The sequence below is a fragment of the Colossoma macropomum genome, unplaced genomic scaffold (genome assembly GCF_904425465.1).
Source record: "Colossoma macropomum unplaced genomic scaffold, Colossoma_macropomum, whole genome shotgun sequence".
NCBI classification, from domain to species: Eukaryota; Metazoa; Chordata; class Actinopteri; order Characiformes; family Serrasalmidae; genus Colossoma; species Colossoma macropomum.
Window position 1 is genome coordinate 32,483,241 of NW_023494806.1, and position 14,208 is coordinate 32,497,448.

Here is a 14,208-nt window from a genome sequence, read left to right on the forward strand (position 1 = left end):
GAAATCAGCCAATATCCTTAAAGCTAGTTTAGGATCCATAAACTTTAGTCTAATTGGCAGAGATGTTCACAACTCATGTGAGTCTGTGTTGAGTCTTGAGTCTCTGGGGCGCAAGTCAAGTCTTGACTCTTTAGTAGAGAATTTTAGTTTAGTTCCATTATTAGCTTTAGGTAGTGCATTTTACAAAAGTAATTCTCTGCTAAAACCTGTCAGGTTCAACACAGCTTCAAATAACAAGCTTTTTTATGGAAAAACCTTTAGTCAGACGCCACATGCAGTAAATGCTGAGTTATAAGGAAAGAAGAAAAACAACCTGAAACAGTTGGTCAGTTTGTAGTTGTATAGCAAATATGCTAGCTAAATATCACACTTAACTTACTAAAATTGAAGCTAGGTTTGTTGACAGCATCAGCTATTACAGCTAGTTTGCTAGCTTGCTCACTTGCTATCCAAACTGTATGCTAGTTTCAATGTGTTTTGCCTCATTTGCTAAATGTAGCACTTCAGTTCAGTCCATCAGATTGAAATTTTGTTTTTTTAATGAAAGATTCCTGATTTGATCCATATAGAACTTGACCTGATCTAATGCAGATGATGCCTGATCATATACTGTGGTTATATATCTGGCTGACAGTGAAGTGCCTTTACATTATTAAAAAATCAGTGGTCCAGTGTTTGCCCACCACTCAGTTTAACCCTGCATTTTTCATCAGCTGTATTAGAGGTATGTTGAAGCAAACTAAAGATATGCCTTTCTTATTTGCACACTGATATAGCCAATATATTTTGTAAGACACATTTTGTCCACAGTGTACTGTATGTACATAATAGATCTGCCCCACCCAGGGTACAAATGTAGCATGGTATGCGCAAAGTGAATGTGCAACCCAGTGCTTTAGTAGTGCATTTTTCATACAGTGTTTATCGTAGTTATTCTGACCCTGCACCTTGACTCACTGACCATTTAATTAGAAAACCCTCCTTGTAGCTCCACCTTGCACGTGTACAGTTAGATGCACTACTGTTGATGCATTATTTGTGCTTTGTCATTGGTCACTGTGACTCTGCTCAAAATGATACACCACACAAATAATATCTGGTCAGCAGTGGTCATATGTTGGTCTCTTTCCACTGATAAATAGAGCAGATGGACTAGATGGACAGATAGAATACAATATGTACAAAGTGCATTTATATGGTAGGTGTTTCTGATAAAATGGCCAATGTGTAAAGGTAGGTGTTTCTAATAAACTGGAATTGAGTTTTGTATCTAAAGACTGGTGTTTCAGTCGGTGAGACCACCTAAAACATGAATTCAGCAACAACCAACACTTGACTGAATTAGATTGATTGGCTGTTTGTCAAGTACAAAGAAGACAAAAGCCCTAGAGAGAGTGTTTATCTCTCAACTGCAGGTCAATCACAGGTCAGCCTCGGCCTTATAAACCCAGCACAGTAGCAGTTACGAAAGCAGTACAAAAGCACAGTGTTTTATCAGCAGGTAGATGCGAGTGTGTTGAATAACTGGGACTGTGTCCAGGGTTCAGTGTTCTGTAGAGATGGCAGGTCCCCACCCCCCTCATGTGCTTATTTGTAAATATACTGTCATTTTATTGGAGCTGCCAGTTCGAGTGTGTGCTTCTGTAGAACTTTCTCACCCGCAACCATGTCCGACCCAGCCAAGGAACCCGAGCCCAAAATGGCAGGTAAGTCAACATAGGCATAAAGGTTAAGTTTAGGAAATTATCTTAGCAAGGAGTATTTAAATTTTAGTGTGTGGCTTAGTCAGTTGCCTAATAGCATGCTTTGGTCTTGCTCACTTGCAATTCCCTGAATGAGTCCTTAAGATGTTATTGTTCTAAATCCTATACATTCACATTAAGGAGACCCCTCTTAATTGAGTTCAAGGGTTTCAGCCCCACTCATTGCTAACAGGTATATAAAATCAAGCACTTAGCCATGCAGTCTCCATTGATAAACACCATCAGTAGAATGGGCCATACTGAAGAGCTCAGTAACTTCGAATGTGGCACGGTCACAAGATGCCACCTTTGACATAAGTCAGTTCGTGAAATTTCTGCCATGCTAGATTTGCCTTGGTCAACTGTAAGTGCTGTTATTGTGAAATGGAAGTGTCTAGAAGCAACAATAGCTCTGCCACAAAGTGGTAGACTACATAAACACTCAGAGTGGAGCTGCCAAGTGCGGAAACATGTAGCACGTAAAAATCGACAGTACTCCGTTGCATCAGTTGTAGCTGCACAAATGCCAAGCATCATTTGGAGTGGTGTAAAGCCCAATGCCACTGGAGTCAGTGGAAATGTATTCTCTGGAGTGATGAATCATGCTTCACTATCTGGCAGTCTGATGGATGAATCTGGGTTTGGAGAATGCAACCTATCAGAATGTGTAGTGCCAACAGTAAAGTTTGGTGGAGGAGGGATAATGGCCTGGGGCTGTTTTTTTAGTGTTTAGGTTCAGCCCCTTAGTTCCACTGAAGGGTAATGTCAATGCTACAGCATACAAAGACATTTTAGTCAATTATATGCTTCCAACTTTGCGACAGCAGTGTGGGGAAGGCCCTTTCCTGTCCCGGTGTGACTGTGCCCCTGTGCACAAATTGAGCACCATAAAGACATTGTCAAATTTGGTGTGGAGGAACTCCTGTGGCCTACACAGAGCCTTGACGTCATTGAACACCTTTGAGATGAACTTTAACATCGATTGCAAACCAGGCCTTCACGTCCACCATCAGTACCTAATCTCACAAATGCTCTTTTGACTGAATGGGCACAAATTCCAGAACACACACTCCAAAATGCAGCAATGGGTTGAGGGGGGTGCAAATTCCCTATTTATACCTTTGATTTCAGAAAAACAGTTGCTTTCTACAAGTGTTTGGACATACAGTGTCAACATAATGAAGTCATTTCCAGGATCACAATTGTATTTAGTCAATTTAGTCAGCCTGCTTTATACTCCCTCTACACCTACTTACTCACCCATAATGATCTGAATGTGTACTGTATGATAAATAATGTGACTGCTATCTGACTAGCACTTGTCATATATATATATATATATATATATATATATATGTATATGGAAAACAGGTTAAATCAAGTCTGAGTCATGCTATTAAGAGACCTTTACATCATATGTTGTAATGTCTGCCTATCACTTACATAATTACTAAGTGCACCCACTGGTCAAGGTCTTGAACTTGAATTAAAAGAGTTTGTTCTCTTTTGTCTGTTTCTAGAAGCCATTTCAAATTGAAATGCCAGTAAGAAACAGAGAAACAGTTTCTTTCCAATAGACCAACAGTATATGTGCTGTGTGCTTCAACCTGTATATGTTTAAGATGGCAAATACATAGAACAGCATGTCAAAGTCTACAAGTCAAAACTGCAAAGCCCAGGTAGTCTCTACTCACAGTATTATGAAGAGAACTGAGTGTAGTTTTAGTTAATCAGTCACTCTGAGCTCTGGGTGAATTGCATCAGCTCAAAGTCCCAAGGCAATTGGAGCCAACCCACTTCTGTTTTCAGGACAAGCCTTTTCATAACAGGCTCCCAAATTGTTATTATTACATCAAAGAATATTTGAGGATTTTGATGATAATACTTCCTTCCATTCATATTGCACAAGAGCAGTAATAAAGCTTTGTTAATTAAACCATCATGAGCCAGGTGTGCATCAGAAATCCGGCTTTCATCTTTTATTAACTTCATTTCACATTTTAATATGCTATGAGTGCATTGACAAGGCTGCGTCTGAGAATTCTGAAACCCTAAATTTAGTGTTACAGTATTTTTTCAATTAACACAAAATACTACCTCAATATACTTAAGACGAGGCTACTGAAAATGCCCAGATTTAATATCACAACTGTTGACACAATCATAACACTCATAGTGCTTTGTAAGACAAGTTGTATTATCAAAGAAAAGATTTATTGCCTTGGTATGAGAATTTCACTAAGATTTTGTTTTTTTATCTGTATTATATGAACTGTCCAGACATATTCAAATTTAAGAATCATTTGAAATTAATAACAAGCTCTAAATTTCTGAATTTTGTTGCGTTACAGTTTCTCATTATTTTGAAAGACATTTTTGTCAGTGTGCTGTAAAGCTTGTCCAACCTAGCAACTAAAGCTAGAAAGAAGCATGGGCTGTGCAGTATGGATGGATCAATTAGGATCAAACCCCTTGGTTTGTGTAAGATGTGTAAGACTCCAGTCCTCATGGGCCACAGCTCTGCAGACTTCAAAGTTCTGTTTTGAGTCTGAAACTGATCTAAAACTAATCACTATCACCCAAAGTGCAGAATACAGCCTGCCAGGACAGTGCCGGTTACCATGTAGGGAAAATAATAGCATTAAATCATTAGAGCATGGATAAATAAAACATAAAACAACCCAAAATGTGATAATAAAATAATTAACTGTCCAAAGTTTAAATTTTGATTTACTCAATCTGTTTATTTCAAACATTTTTTTTATCTTAACCTTTAACTTTCCATAAAGCACTATTCTCATGCTGATATTGTGAGATGCTTTCATTTGTTTAATACAAAAACTATTTCTGCACATAGAACACTTCTAACATTCGACATAAAAATATTTCTGGCTTCACTAAACTATGCTCTCCTGAGTTGATTGACTGTTTTTGTCTAGGCTGTGAGAACGTGAAATTTGAGAATGTAAAATTTGAATCCAACCCATATTTGAGAAATGAGGTCCAAAACCAACATGAGCAATCAGGTCCCACCGGGTTAGGACAAATATTTCAAGCTCAACCATTGTTTTTGTATGAACTTCAGAATTAACGCACAGCAACTCTTGGTTACTCAGACTGCTGTTCAGTGCTTTGTACTGTACCTGCTATATGGTGTGGTGCAGTGTGTCCAGTGTGCTTTTGCCTAATCTAGACCTAGTACAATAGTCTCCCCCTCCATTGAAATCCATCAGACCCTAAGAAGCGTCCTCTGGCCCATTGTCTGGAGAGTATTGCCCCATTGGTCACTTCGGTAGAGGAGACTCCAGAGCCCATTCCGACAGTGATAAAAGGAAATATCCCTTCCTGGATCAATGGCAGCTTCCTGCGCAACGGCCCTGGCAAGTTTGAATTCGGTGAAAGCAGGTATGAAAGCATTGTCTTCATATTATACCTATACTGTAATTTAACACTTTCTTAAGAAGGTTGTTAAGAAGGTTATTGATTAAGGTTGTTAATTCTTTCTTAATAAGATAATGTCTGTTTATTTGTTGGTTCACCTGCCACTTCTTCTCAGGTTCAATCACTGGTTCGATGGCATGGCCCTGATGCACCGCTTCCATATCTGTGACGGTCAGGTGACCTATAGCAGCCGTTTCCTGCGCAGCGACTCTTATGTGCAGAATCTAGAAAAGAACCGTATTGTGGTGTCGGAGTTTGGCACCTTGGCCATGCCTGACCCCTGCAAGAACATCTTCGCTCAGTTCTTCTCCCGCTTCCAAATCCCAAGTACACTTCTAAATGAATTTAAGACAGCCCAGTGGTGATATTCAATAAGATCTATGCTGATCTAGAGTTTGTTTAGATGTGTAAGATCACCAAGACAGAAAAGCTAACTAGCCCACAGATATTAGAGTGGTAAATCAATTATAGCTTGTCTGGGACAGGTCTTGGACTTTCCACAAATCTATGACAAGAGTTGATTTACCATTCAGTACACAAAATAAACTCTTAATTCTTTGCTCTGGTCTTTAGAAGCCACTGACAATGCTGGTGTGAGCTTTGTCAAGTACAAGGGAGATTTCTTCGTAAGCACAGAGACCAACTACATGCGTAAAATCGACCCACAGAGTCTGGAGACCAAAGAAAAGGTACAGTGATCAATGGGCCATATATGCTAATGTGTACAATTTTATGTAAATGAATACTGTTTTATGGGAGTTGCTGGTCCTCAATCAACACTGAACACATAATTAAGAGTAAATATTTTTATATAACCATGCCCAAAAATTCAAATGGCATATAGAAACAACTTGTCAAATAAGGTGGACAATAAGCTAAAAGCTAAAGTTAGCAAAACAGCTACCTGGCTATCTAGATGCTTACTTCAGTTTGTCTTTTTTTCTGGCTGAAAGGGTAAAAACTGGCATCCTTTTTGTGCTGCATTAAGAATTGACGACCAAAAAGTTACACTAATGCCAGCTTGGTTGTATTTATTAGCCTATATCGCAGTGGCTACACTAGCAGTTGCGATCTGTTGACACCACAAGGATTCCCAATGGTTGAATGATGTATTTGCGTAATGCATAGTGGGTTTTGTAGTTCATACTAATTAACAAACTCACAATTATATAAAATCGTGAATTCTGTCAAACCAATGAGGCTGAAGGACACACAGGCCAGCTGCAATAAGGCAGTAATAGGACAAATAACATATTAAATGCTAGTTTTGGTATTTTTGGTATTGTGCTATACTTGCTTTTGTGGTATACTTGCTTTGTGTGTGGGGTCAGCATCAGATAAAATTCTGTTATGTTTGTTGAAAGGTGGACTGGAGTAAATATATTGCCATCAATGCGGCCACAGCCCATCCACACTACGACCGTGAAGGTGCAACCTACAATCTGGGAAACTCATATGGAAGACAAGGTGCATTAATCAACGCCATTTTACCCAACCTAGAACTGCCTAACTTAGTTTGTGAACTATTCCTTAATTATCCTTGATCATGATACTACTTTGAGCTTAAAGGCAAATTTATAATTTCCCAAATAGATTCTTAAGTTAGCTTCCTTATGTTTGCCTTTTAGCTCCGAGGCTAATGTAGCTAATAAGAAAGCTTATAGCCACCCGTTAGCATCATGTGAACTGCATGCCTAAAAACAGACTAAATTCAACCTTCAAGATGATTCCCGCTACTGTTTTTAGGTACGCTAATGTGCTTTTGTCAGTTTTTATACATACTAGTATGTTATACAATAGCACAAATGACATAAGCAAGTCTATTTAAGATTACTTAACAGCTCAACATGTTTTGAGGAAGTGTATCATGTAGGCATGCTGTTAGCGCAATGCTAACTGGCAAATAAGCTTCCAATATTACATTAGCTTTGTACTTCCAGTACAAAACTAAAGAAGCAAACTTCAGACATCAAACATGTCTTGGCTATTGACTACAGTCGGGGTAAATTTTGCAAACCATTGCTTTAATCAGGTGCTTTCTCTGTTACAGAAAGAGTATCCTGGTGAGGTGTTTAGATGAGGGCTACATGTGGAACTAGGTTCAGTCTGTTTTGTGTCCTTTATCTCAATGTATCTGTGCTTCTTTAAAGGCTACTTCTATAATATTATCCGTGTTCCTCGTGGTGAAGGGAGGACAGATGTAGCTGATCTCAATGGTGCCGAGATCCTTTGCTCCATTCCAGCTGTCAGTTCAAGGAAGCCATCCTACTACCACAGCTTTGGTAAGCAATCAATCATCTATCAGTCCTTCAGTCACCCTGTTGAATCAATCGGATTTTTTTATCAGTCTTTGCTTTGCCTTCACAGCGATGTCAGAGAATTACGTGATCTTCATTGAGCAGCCGATCAAGCTGGACTTGCTGAAGTTCATGCTGTACAGAGTTCAGGGCAAGAGCTTCCATAAAGTCATGTCCTGGGAGCCCCAGCTGGAGACTGTCTTTCATGTGGTTGACCGACGAACAGGCCAGGCATGTCATGTTTTTTTTTTTACACCAATGATGTCCAGTTCACAAAGGGCCTAAGAAGGTCCAAGCTTTAAGTTGTTGTTCTGTTCATGTCTCTACATTACTACTCAACATTCAGTCCACTGCTAAAGATGCATGGAGCATATGATCTGTCTTCTCAGACATTGATACTTCTCTCTGCAGCTCAGCAAGACGAGGTACTACACCACCGCCATGTTTACCCTTCATCAGATCAACGCCTATGAGGACAATGGTTATCTTATCATGGACATGTGTTGTGGAGAGGATGGCAATGTGATTGGAGAATTCACACTGGAGAACCTCCGCAAGGCAGCAGGAGAGGAGCTGGACAAGGTACTCGTTGGCTTCCATGGCAACTCACTTAGGGCCTGGCAGGTCACATCAATTCTATCTATGAAAAAATTATTCAAAAGCTTCTATTTAAGGGCTTCCGAGTGGCACAACTGTCTAAGCGTTGGCCGTATCATCAGGAGATCGCAAGTTCGATCCATTATGATACTACAGCCATTCGTGGCCGGGAGTCCAAGAGAGCACAGCTGGCCTCGCTCTCTCTGGGTGGGTTGGATGGCTCCCCCCTCTCCCCGCATCACTCAACGTGATGCTAGTCAGCACAGGCGACGGAACAGAACTGGCAGTTGGCGCTTTCCTCCAAGCGCGTTGGCTGTCCAATGACGTTTTTGTGAGCAGCAGTTCAAAAAGATGCGGTGGCACTTCACCGGTCTCGGAGGAAGCCTGTGCTAGCCTTCGCCCTCCTGGCGCTAACTAGCGGGTGGAATTGGAGACGACTAAATTGGGGGAAAAAAATCGTACACATAAAATCTTAAACACATCTTACGTATGGAATTCAATTGCTTAGAATGCTCAGAATTACTGAGCTGAAATATTAACTGGGTATAAATGCAACACAAAGAGTAATGAAGTAAAGAGTTATTTTTTATGTCGTTTAACATCAGGGTATATTTAAAGCTGCTCTACAAAGGATTTTACAAATCAGTGTCCGTTTGCTGCTGCGAGTCACCCGGTAGAGCCTGAAATAATAATTTAAAAGTGTTTTTCAGACTGCTTTACATATTAACATTACACACACAGGCTCAAAAAGAAGGTCCCATTCAATGTTTAGGTCTCAAATGAAAAATCAGCATTATTCTGATGAAGATATGATGACAATAGAAGATAATTTACACACATCCTCAGTAAAAATGTCCTGCACCAAGTTTTAATTGAGCTCTCATTGAATTCTCCTTCAATGCACTCACAATCATCACATTAATCAGGAAAGGTGACCGAAGCACAACCCAGGTTGCATGCAATTACACAGTTCCATGTTTTAGAACCTGCTGGGTCAAAACTTAAAAATCTCATAGATAAAAAACATTTGGAGCACGGTTTTTGCATGAATTCTTTCATGATGTGACCTTCCAGGCAGTAAGCAAGTTAGCTTGGAATAAACCTACTGCTAGAGTCATAGCACAGTGTTTATCCACAATGCTAATTGTGTGGTATAGCATTATGTGAAAAAATATTTTGGAAAATAATGTCAATGTTAGCCTTTGAATTAAACCGTCCTTCATCAAAGCCTCTTAACTGCTCTTGTAAATTCATAGTTGTTTTAACATTTGACAGCTTTAAAAAGTAAAACACGTCTCTGTTGCTTTGGCAGTTTTACAATTCTTTGTGCACAACCTTGCCTTGGCGATATGTCCTGCCTCTGGAGGTAAAGGAAGAAGATCCAAATGACCAAAACCTCATCAACTTACCAAACACCACCGCCACAGCCGTGAAGACAACAACTGGGGTGCGAGAGAAAGAATCACAAGTGATGTAACAGAAAAACCTACAGCCAGTGCTTACAACCTCTGTTATTTTTATTCCATACAAAAAGGTGTTCTGCACACATGAGAATCTGTACAACGACAATCTCTTGGAATATGGTGGCCTGGAGTTCCCACAAATCAACTACACTCACTACAACGCTCGTCCTTATCGCTACTTCTATGCCTGCGGCTTTGGACATGTGTTTGGCGATTCTTTGCTTAAGATGGACCTTGAAGGAAAAAGGCTGAAGGTATGAATCTCAGAGCTTTAAATGTAAATTAAGACACACGTGGCTTGTTTGCTCAATGGGGGCTTATTGGTTATTAAACAGTACATTATTTTAGTCCATTTTTAGTTAACATGATCATCATCATGCTTGTTGTTTTTAAGCTCTGCAAGTATTGTAGTAATACTTTTATATGTTAAGATTTGATTGCTAACAAAAAGGGTTAAAATCTTTAAAGGTCCAAAGGAAAATTGCCCAATCAGGATTTTTTCCTCCTATGGTATCTAGATAGATACAGCCAAGTGAGCTCTCCCATTGGTTACGCCTTCAGGAGCTGGATTGAAGGCCTTATATGTTAGAGTAAGCACCAAAATAGTTGCCTACTTCATACATCCCATACTTGTAACAAAGCAATTTCAGGGGGATGTAACCAAAGAGTAGTCATGTGACCCTGAAGGACGGTACATGGTAATTGTCTCATACTGAGTACTATACTGCTACTTTTAGGAGCGCATGCAGTATGTTGCATATACTCGTACAGTATGCAATACATAGTGCATAGTATGCTATTTTCTACACAGCCCAGGTTTCAGTATTGGAAGTAGTCAGCTTCAAATATAAATTATGGAACGTCTTTTACAAGCTTTAAATGTCCATTTAATCCACAGCGGCCAAAAATGTTCAGATGCTGTAGCGCTAGCCTTAACACTAACATCTTATTACAAATCCCATAGGTGCACTAGCAGAAATTAGCTTTATCCTAGAGGTGGGTTTTGTTCCTAGAGTTAATAGTCACCATATTTAGTAGTCCTAGAGTTAATAGTCACTATTTTTCATTAAACTCTGTTTAGCCACTCAGTGTTGACCTGCAGTTATGGGTTCTCCTTACAGTTTCTTTTTGACTGTCAATATAAGTTGAACTATGAGTTGCTTTCTTTGGCAGGTGTGGCGTCATCCTGGTCTGTTCACATCAGAGCCTGTGTTTGTCCCAGCACCAGATGCCAAAGACGAAGACGATGGTGTGGTCATGTCAGTGGTCATCACACCAAGAGAGGTGAGTCAGTGATGTTAAAAGTGATGGAGTACAAAACACTCCACTACTAAATTATCACCGTGAATATATGTGTATTATTTGAAATTTTGAAGTTTTTTTTCATACCAACTGGCATCATGCCAGACCTCCCACCCCTCAAATCGGGGGTGGTGAGCCTACATTTCAGGTAGCGTTGGCTCCATGTTGCCTTTTTGCTTCCAAATTGAGGAAGCAATTAGCTTGGCTAGCTAACTAGCCATAGCTATGTAGAGTAACACACATAGAAGCACTTTGTTAAACCTAAAAATGTGGCTTGTGTGTTCTATTGCAACTGCTATTAGTTAGCTAATTTTGCTAATGTAAATTTTAAGGTAGATAGCTAATAAACAAACAAACAAGCAAATTAGCTCTTCAAATATTTTTTACTATTACTTTTCAGCGGAGTACGTCACAAATTTAGGTCTGCCAGGACACATTTTAGAACACATATATGTCTAATATTATCTTGTATTTCTATATTTGTTTAGAGAAAGAGCTCCTTCCTCCTGGTTCTCGATGCTAAGACGTTCACAGAACTGGGCCGTGCAGAGGTGCCAGTGGACATCCCTTCTGGAACTCATGGACTGTTCAATGAGATGGGCTGAAGTCAAAGAGCACCACAGATGTACATGAGACAACATCGGAAATATAACACATTTTATATGTATAGTTTGTACTATCTAGAACCTATTTGAGAACCTAAGAGAAATTTGTTTAATAAACCTGTTATTAAACAGGATTTCAAAGTTAGACTTCAACTTCTTACAATACTGCGTCATTGAAAAATGTCTGAATTGTGAGCAAATGTTTGTGGGCCCTGTGAAACTACTGTGAAGCATGGTGGAGGGAGTATAATGGTGGGCAGCTTTACTGCTAAACAGCCTGCATTCATGAAGACAGTGGTTCCCAAACCTGCTGTGTGTACTGATTGTTAAATAACAATTTCATTTTTATAGCATGCAACGAAAAAGTGTTCACAAACTGTTTCTCTCACAACTGTGTTTACCTCTGATTAATATCAAACAAGTAAGCCAGTGTTGTCAGGCCTTTGATGACCATAGTGTGACTTACTTATAATAGACTTTTTCATGTACTTTTTCTTATATATATATATATATATATATATATATATATATATATATATATATATATATATATATATTAGGTATTTTTTGTTTGATATATTTGTGTTTGTATATATACTTTTGTTGTTGTATTTTAAAAATTCATAACAAATGTAGGACAGTGTAAGTGTGACCAAGCCTTCCTTGAGCGCGATTAACTTCCAGTATAATAATTTATAATCATTAGCTAGTTTAAATACGGCCGAGAACTGTATTTCTGTATGGCTTCCTTTTGCCGGAAATATCTGGCAACCCGCTCCACTTCACTAGATGGCGACGACAGGCTCTGTAAAAAGTGGACGTGAGCTGTGGGAGGCTGTGTCTCAAATAGCGCCCTACTTGCTACTTAGTGCACTATGTAGGCCGTGAAAGTACAACTTTCACACGGATATCCAGCATCACAGGTACACAGGGAGCAGAGTGCAGCGGTGTTTAATCTGAAGAGAACAGTGTTTCTGAACGAAACTCTTGGAGATACGGAGTGAGTGAGAGAGAGAGGAGGAGAGTTTATTCGTTTGTCACTGTTTTTAGTTGAGAAGCGTCTAACGTGTTAGCTACGTAGCCTAGCTAGTGTTTACAGTGTTTATACAGCAGTTTCTCTGAAGCACTTCAGAAAAGGAAAACGCCTCAAAGTTACATACAAGTCATTTCTTCCTCACAAAAGTCTTGGTAAGACGATTTAACAAAACGTATTAGCATGTTACTAATATTTATCTTAGCAAAACAGGAAAAAAGAATAACTCAGTCTGTCTGAAGTTAGCAGTACGCTAACTCAGCTAGCTGAAGCTGTGGCTATAGTCAGTCAGGTGAGGTGAGGTGTGGTTAGAGGTGGGTGGATTAGCATTAAACCATTCTTAATTGGTGTTATTTCAGTGAAATAATGATTTAAAGTGTAAGTACATGTAGCTAACTAAATAGATAAACTAATAAGCTAACAAATGTCGAAATGTTGGTGAAGTATCAGGTTCAAAAACTCCTGAAGTAACGTTACTGAGTACAGACCTGCCGTGGAGCTTCTTAGTCCGTCCAGCATCTATTAGCATACGAAGATACGCTTCTTCAGCTTGAAGGAATCAAAATAAAACACAAAACAAACGACTAAATGTAGCCTGAATAATAAAAAAAAAAAACTTATTTTGCTCAGAGATATACGGAGCCCCAACAGTGACGTGATGGTTATTTTTAATAAGACGTGGCCACGAATTAATATATCGAGGACACAAGTTAAATTTCTCATAACTTGTAGCCACGATACTGTAATTCATGACTTTAAAATAGAAAATTGTGGCCTTTATACAGAAAGCTGTGGCCACAATATAATAATTCATGGCTCTAATATAAACAGTTATGCCCTCAATATAGTCATTTGTATTTTTTATAAATAAAAATAATGCGTGGCCACACCTTTGTAAGGCATGGGAACAAGATAATTAAGTCGTGGCCATGATTAGTGAGGTGTGGGAACGAGATCCTAATGCGTGGCCATGACTTAGTAAGGCATGGGAACAAGATCCTAATGCATGGCCACAACTTTGTAAGGCATGGGAACAAGATAATTAAGTCGTGGCCGTGATTAGTAAGGTGTGGGAATGAGATCCTAATGCGTGGCTGTGATTAAGTAAGGCATGATTTCACTGCCACAACATAATTATCTCATTCCCACACCTTACTAAGTCGTGATTACTTTCCACACTAAAATACTTACAAAAAGTAGTGTTATTATTTGAAAATACTTAGAAAAAGTACATGTAATTGAGGAAATACTCCCCACTACAAACTTCTGTTTTAATAATTTTCTCTAACAGCTTCACCAAAATTGTGCACAAGTACACGGATCAGACGAAAACGCAAGTCCCTTTCCTCACAAATGCACTCGAGTAGAAGTAAAAGTATTAGCATTTCATCAATTCATGCTCCCGCTGATGTTTCAGTGACTCCGCTGGAGGTGAAGGATGCCACTGTTTCGTCAGCTGGAGGCCAGGCCAGAGAGAGAGAGGGAGAGGGAGAAGCAGAAGCAGAAGAAGAGGAATCGCAGACGTGAGTGCAGCGAGGAGGACGAAGATGAGCCTTCCTCTCTGACCCGTCTGTGCCTCCTCAGCCTGGCGGAGAACATGAAGGACGTGTGGGTGCAGGACTATGCGCAAAACTACATGGATCAGTACTTCTTCAGGTACATCATGGGTCCCTTTAGCTCACTGCGTAAGTATATGCCACGCCTGCCTGTGTTTACTGACAGAGTCAC

At 39.5% G+C, this 14,208-nt stretch overlaps 2 protein-coding genes across 2 annotated transcripts in view; both read left to right on the forward strand.

Moving 5' to 3' along the window:
- Positions 1 to 1,491: 1,491 nt before the first annotated feature.
- On the forward strand, positions 1,492 to 11,835 carry bco2l (beta-carotene 15, 15-dioxygenase 2, like). The gene is made up of 12 exons (XM_036598522.1): positions 1,492 to 1,706; positions 4,976 to 5,147; positions 5,299 to 5,510; positions 5,757 to 5,872; positions 6,548 to 6,650; positions 7,334 to 7,465; positions 7,551 to 7,711; positions 7,892 to 8,062; positions 9,390 to 9,524; positions 9,612 to 9,794; positions 10,714 to 10,824; positions 11,331 to 11,835. Exons 1-12 carry the CDS (start codon positions 1,667 to 1,669, stop codon positions 11,445 to 11,447), a joined length of 1,653 nt encoding a protein of 550 aa, XP_036454415.1. The 5' UTR covers positions 1,492 to 1,666; the 3' UTR covers positions 11,448 to 11,835.
- A 192-nt stretch (positions 11,836 to 12,027) lies between these two features.
- si:ch211-214j8.12 (uncharacterized protein LOC100000539 homolog) overlaps positions 12,028 to 14,208 on the forward strand; it is a 10,721-nt gene continuing 8,540 nt past the window's right edge. The window contains 2 exon segments of the mRNA XM_036597891.1: positions 12,028 to 12,370; positions 13,898 to 14,165. Of these exon segments, the coding sequence (XP_036453784.1) occupies positions 13,919 to 14,165 (247 nt within the window). The 5' untranslated portion in view covers positions 12,028 to 12,370; positions 13,898 to 13,918.

Coding starts and splice junctions, on each gene's coding strand:
- bco2l (XM_036598522.1), top strand. CDS start 1,667: ATGTCCGACCCAGCCAAGGAACCCGAGCCCAAAATGGCAG. Junction 7,466..7,550: donor ATCCTACTACCACAGCTTTG/GTAAGCAATCAA, acceptor TTGCCTTCACAG/CGATGTCAGAGAATTACGTG. Junction 9,795..10,713: donor TTGAAGGAAAAAGGCTGAAG/GTATGAATCTCA, acceptor TTTCTTTGGCAG/GTGTGGCGTCATCCTGGTCT.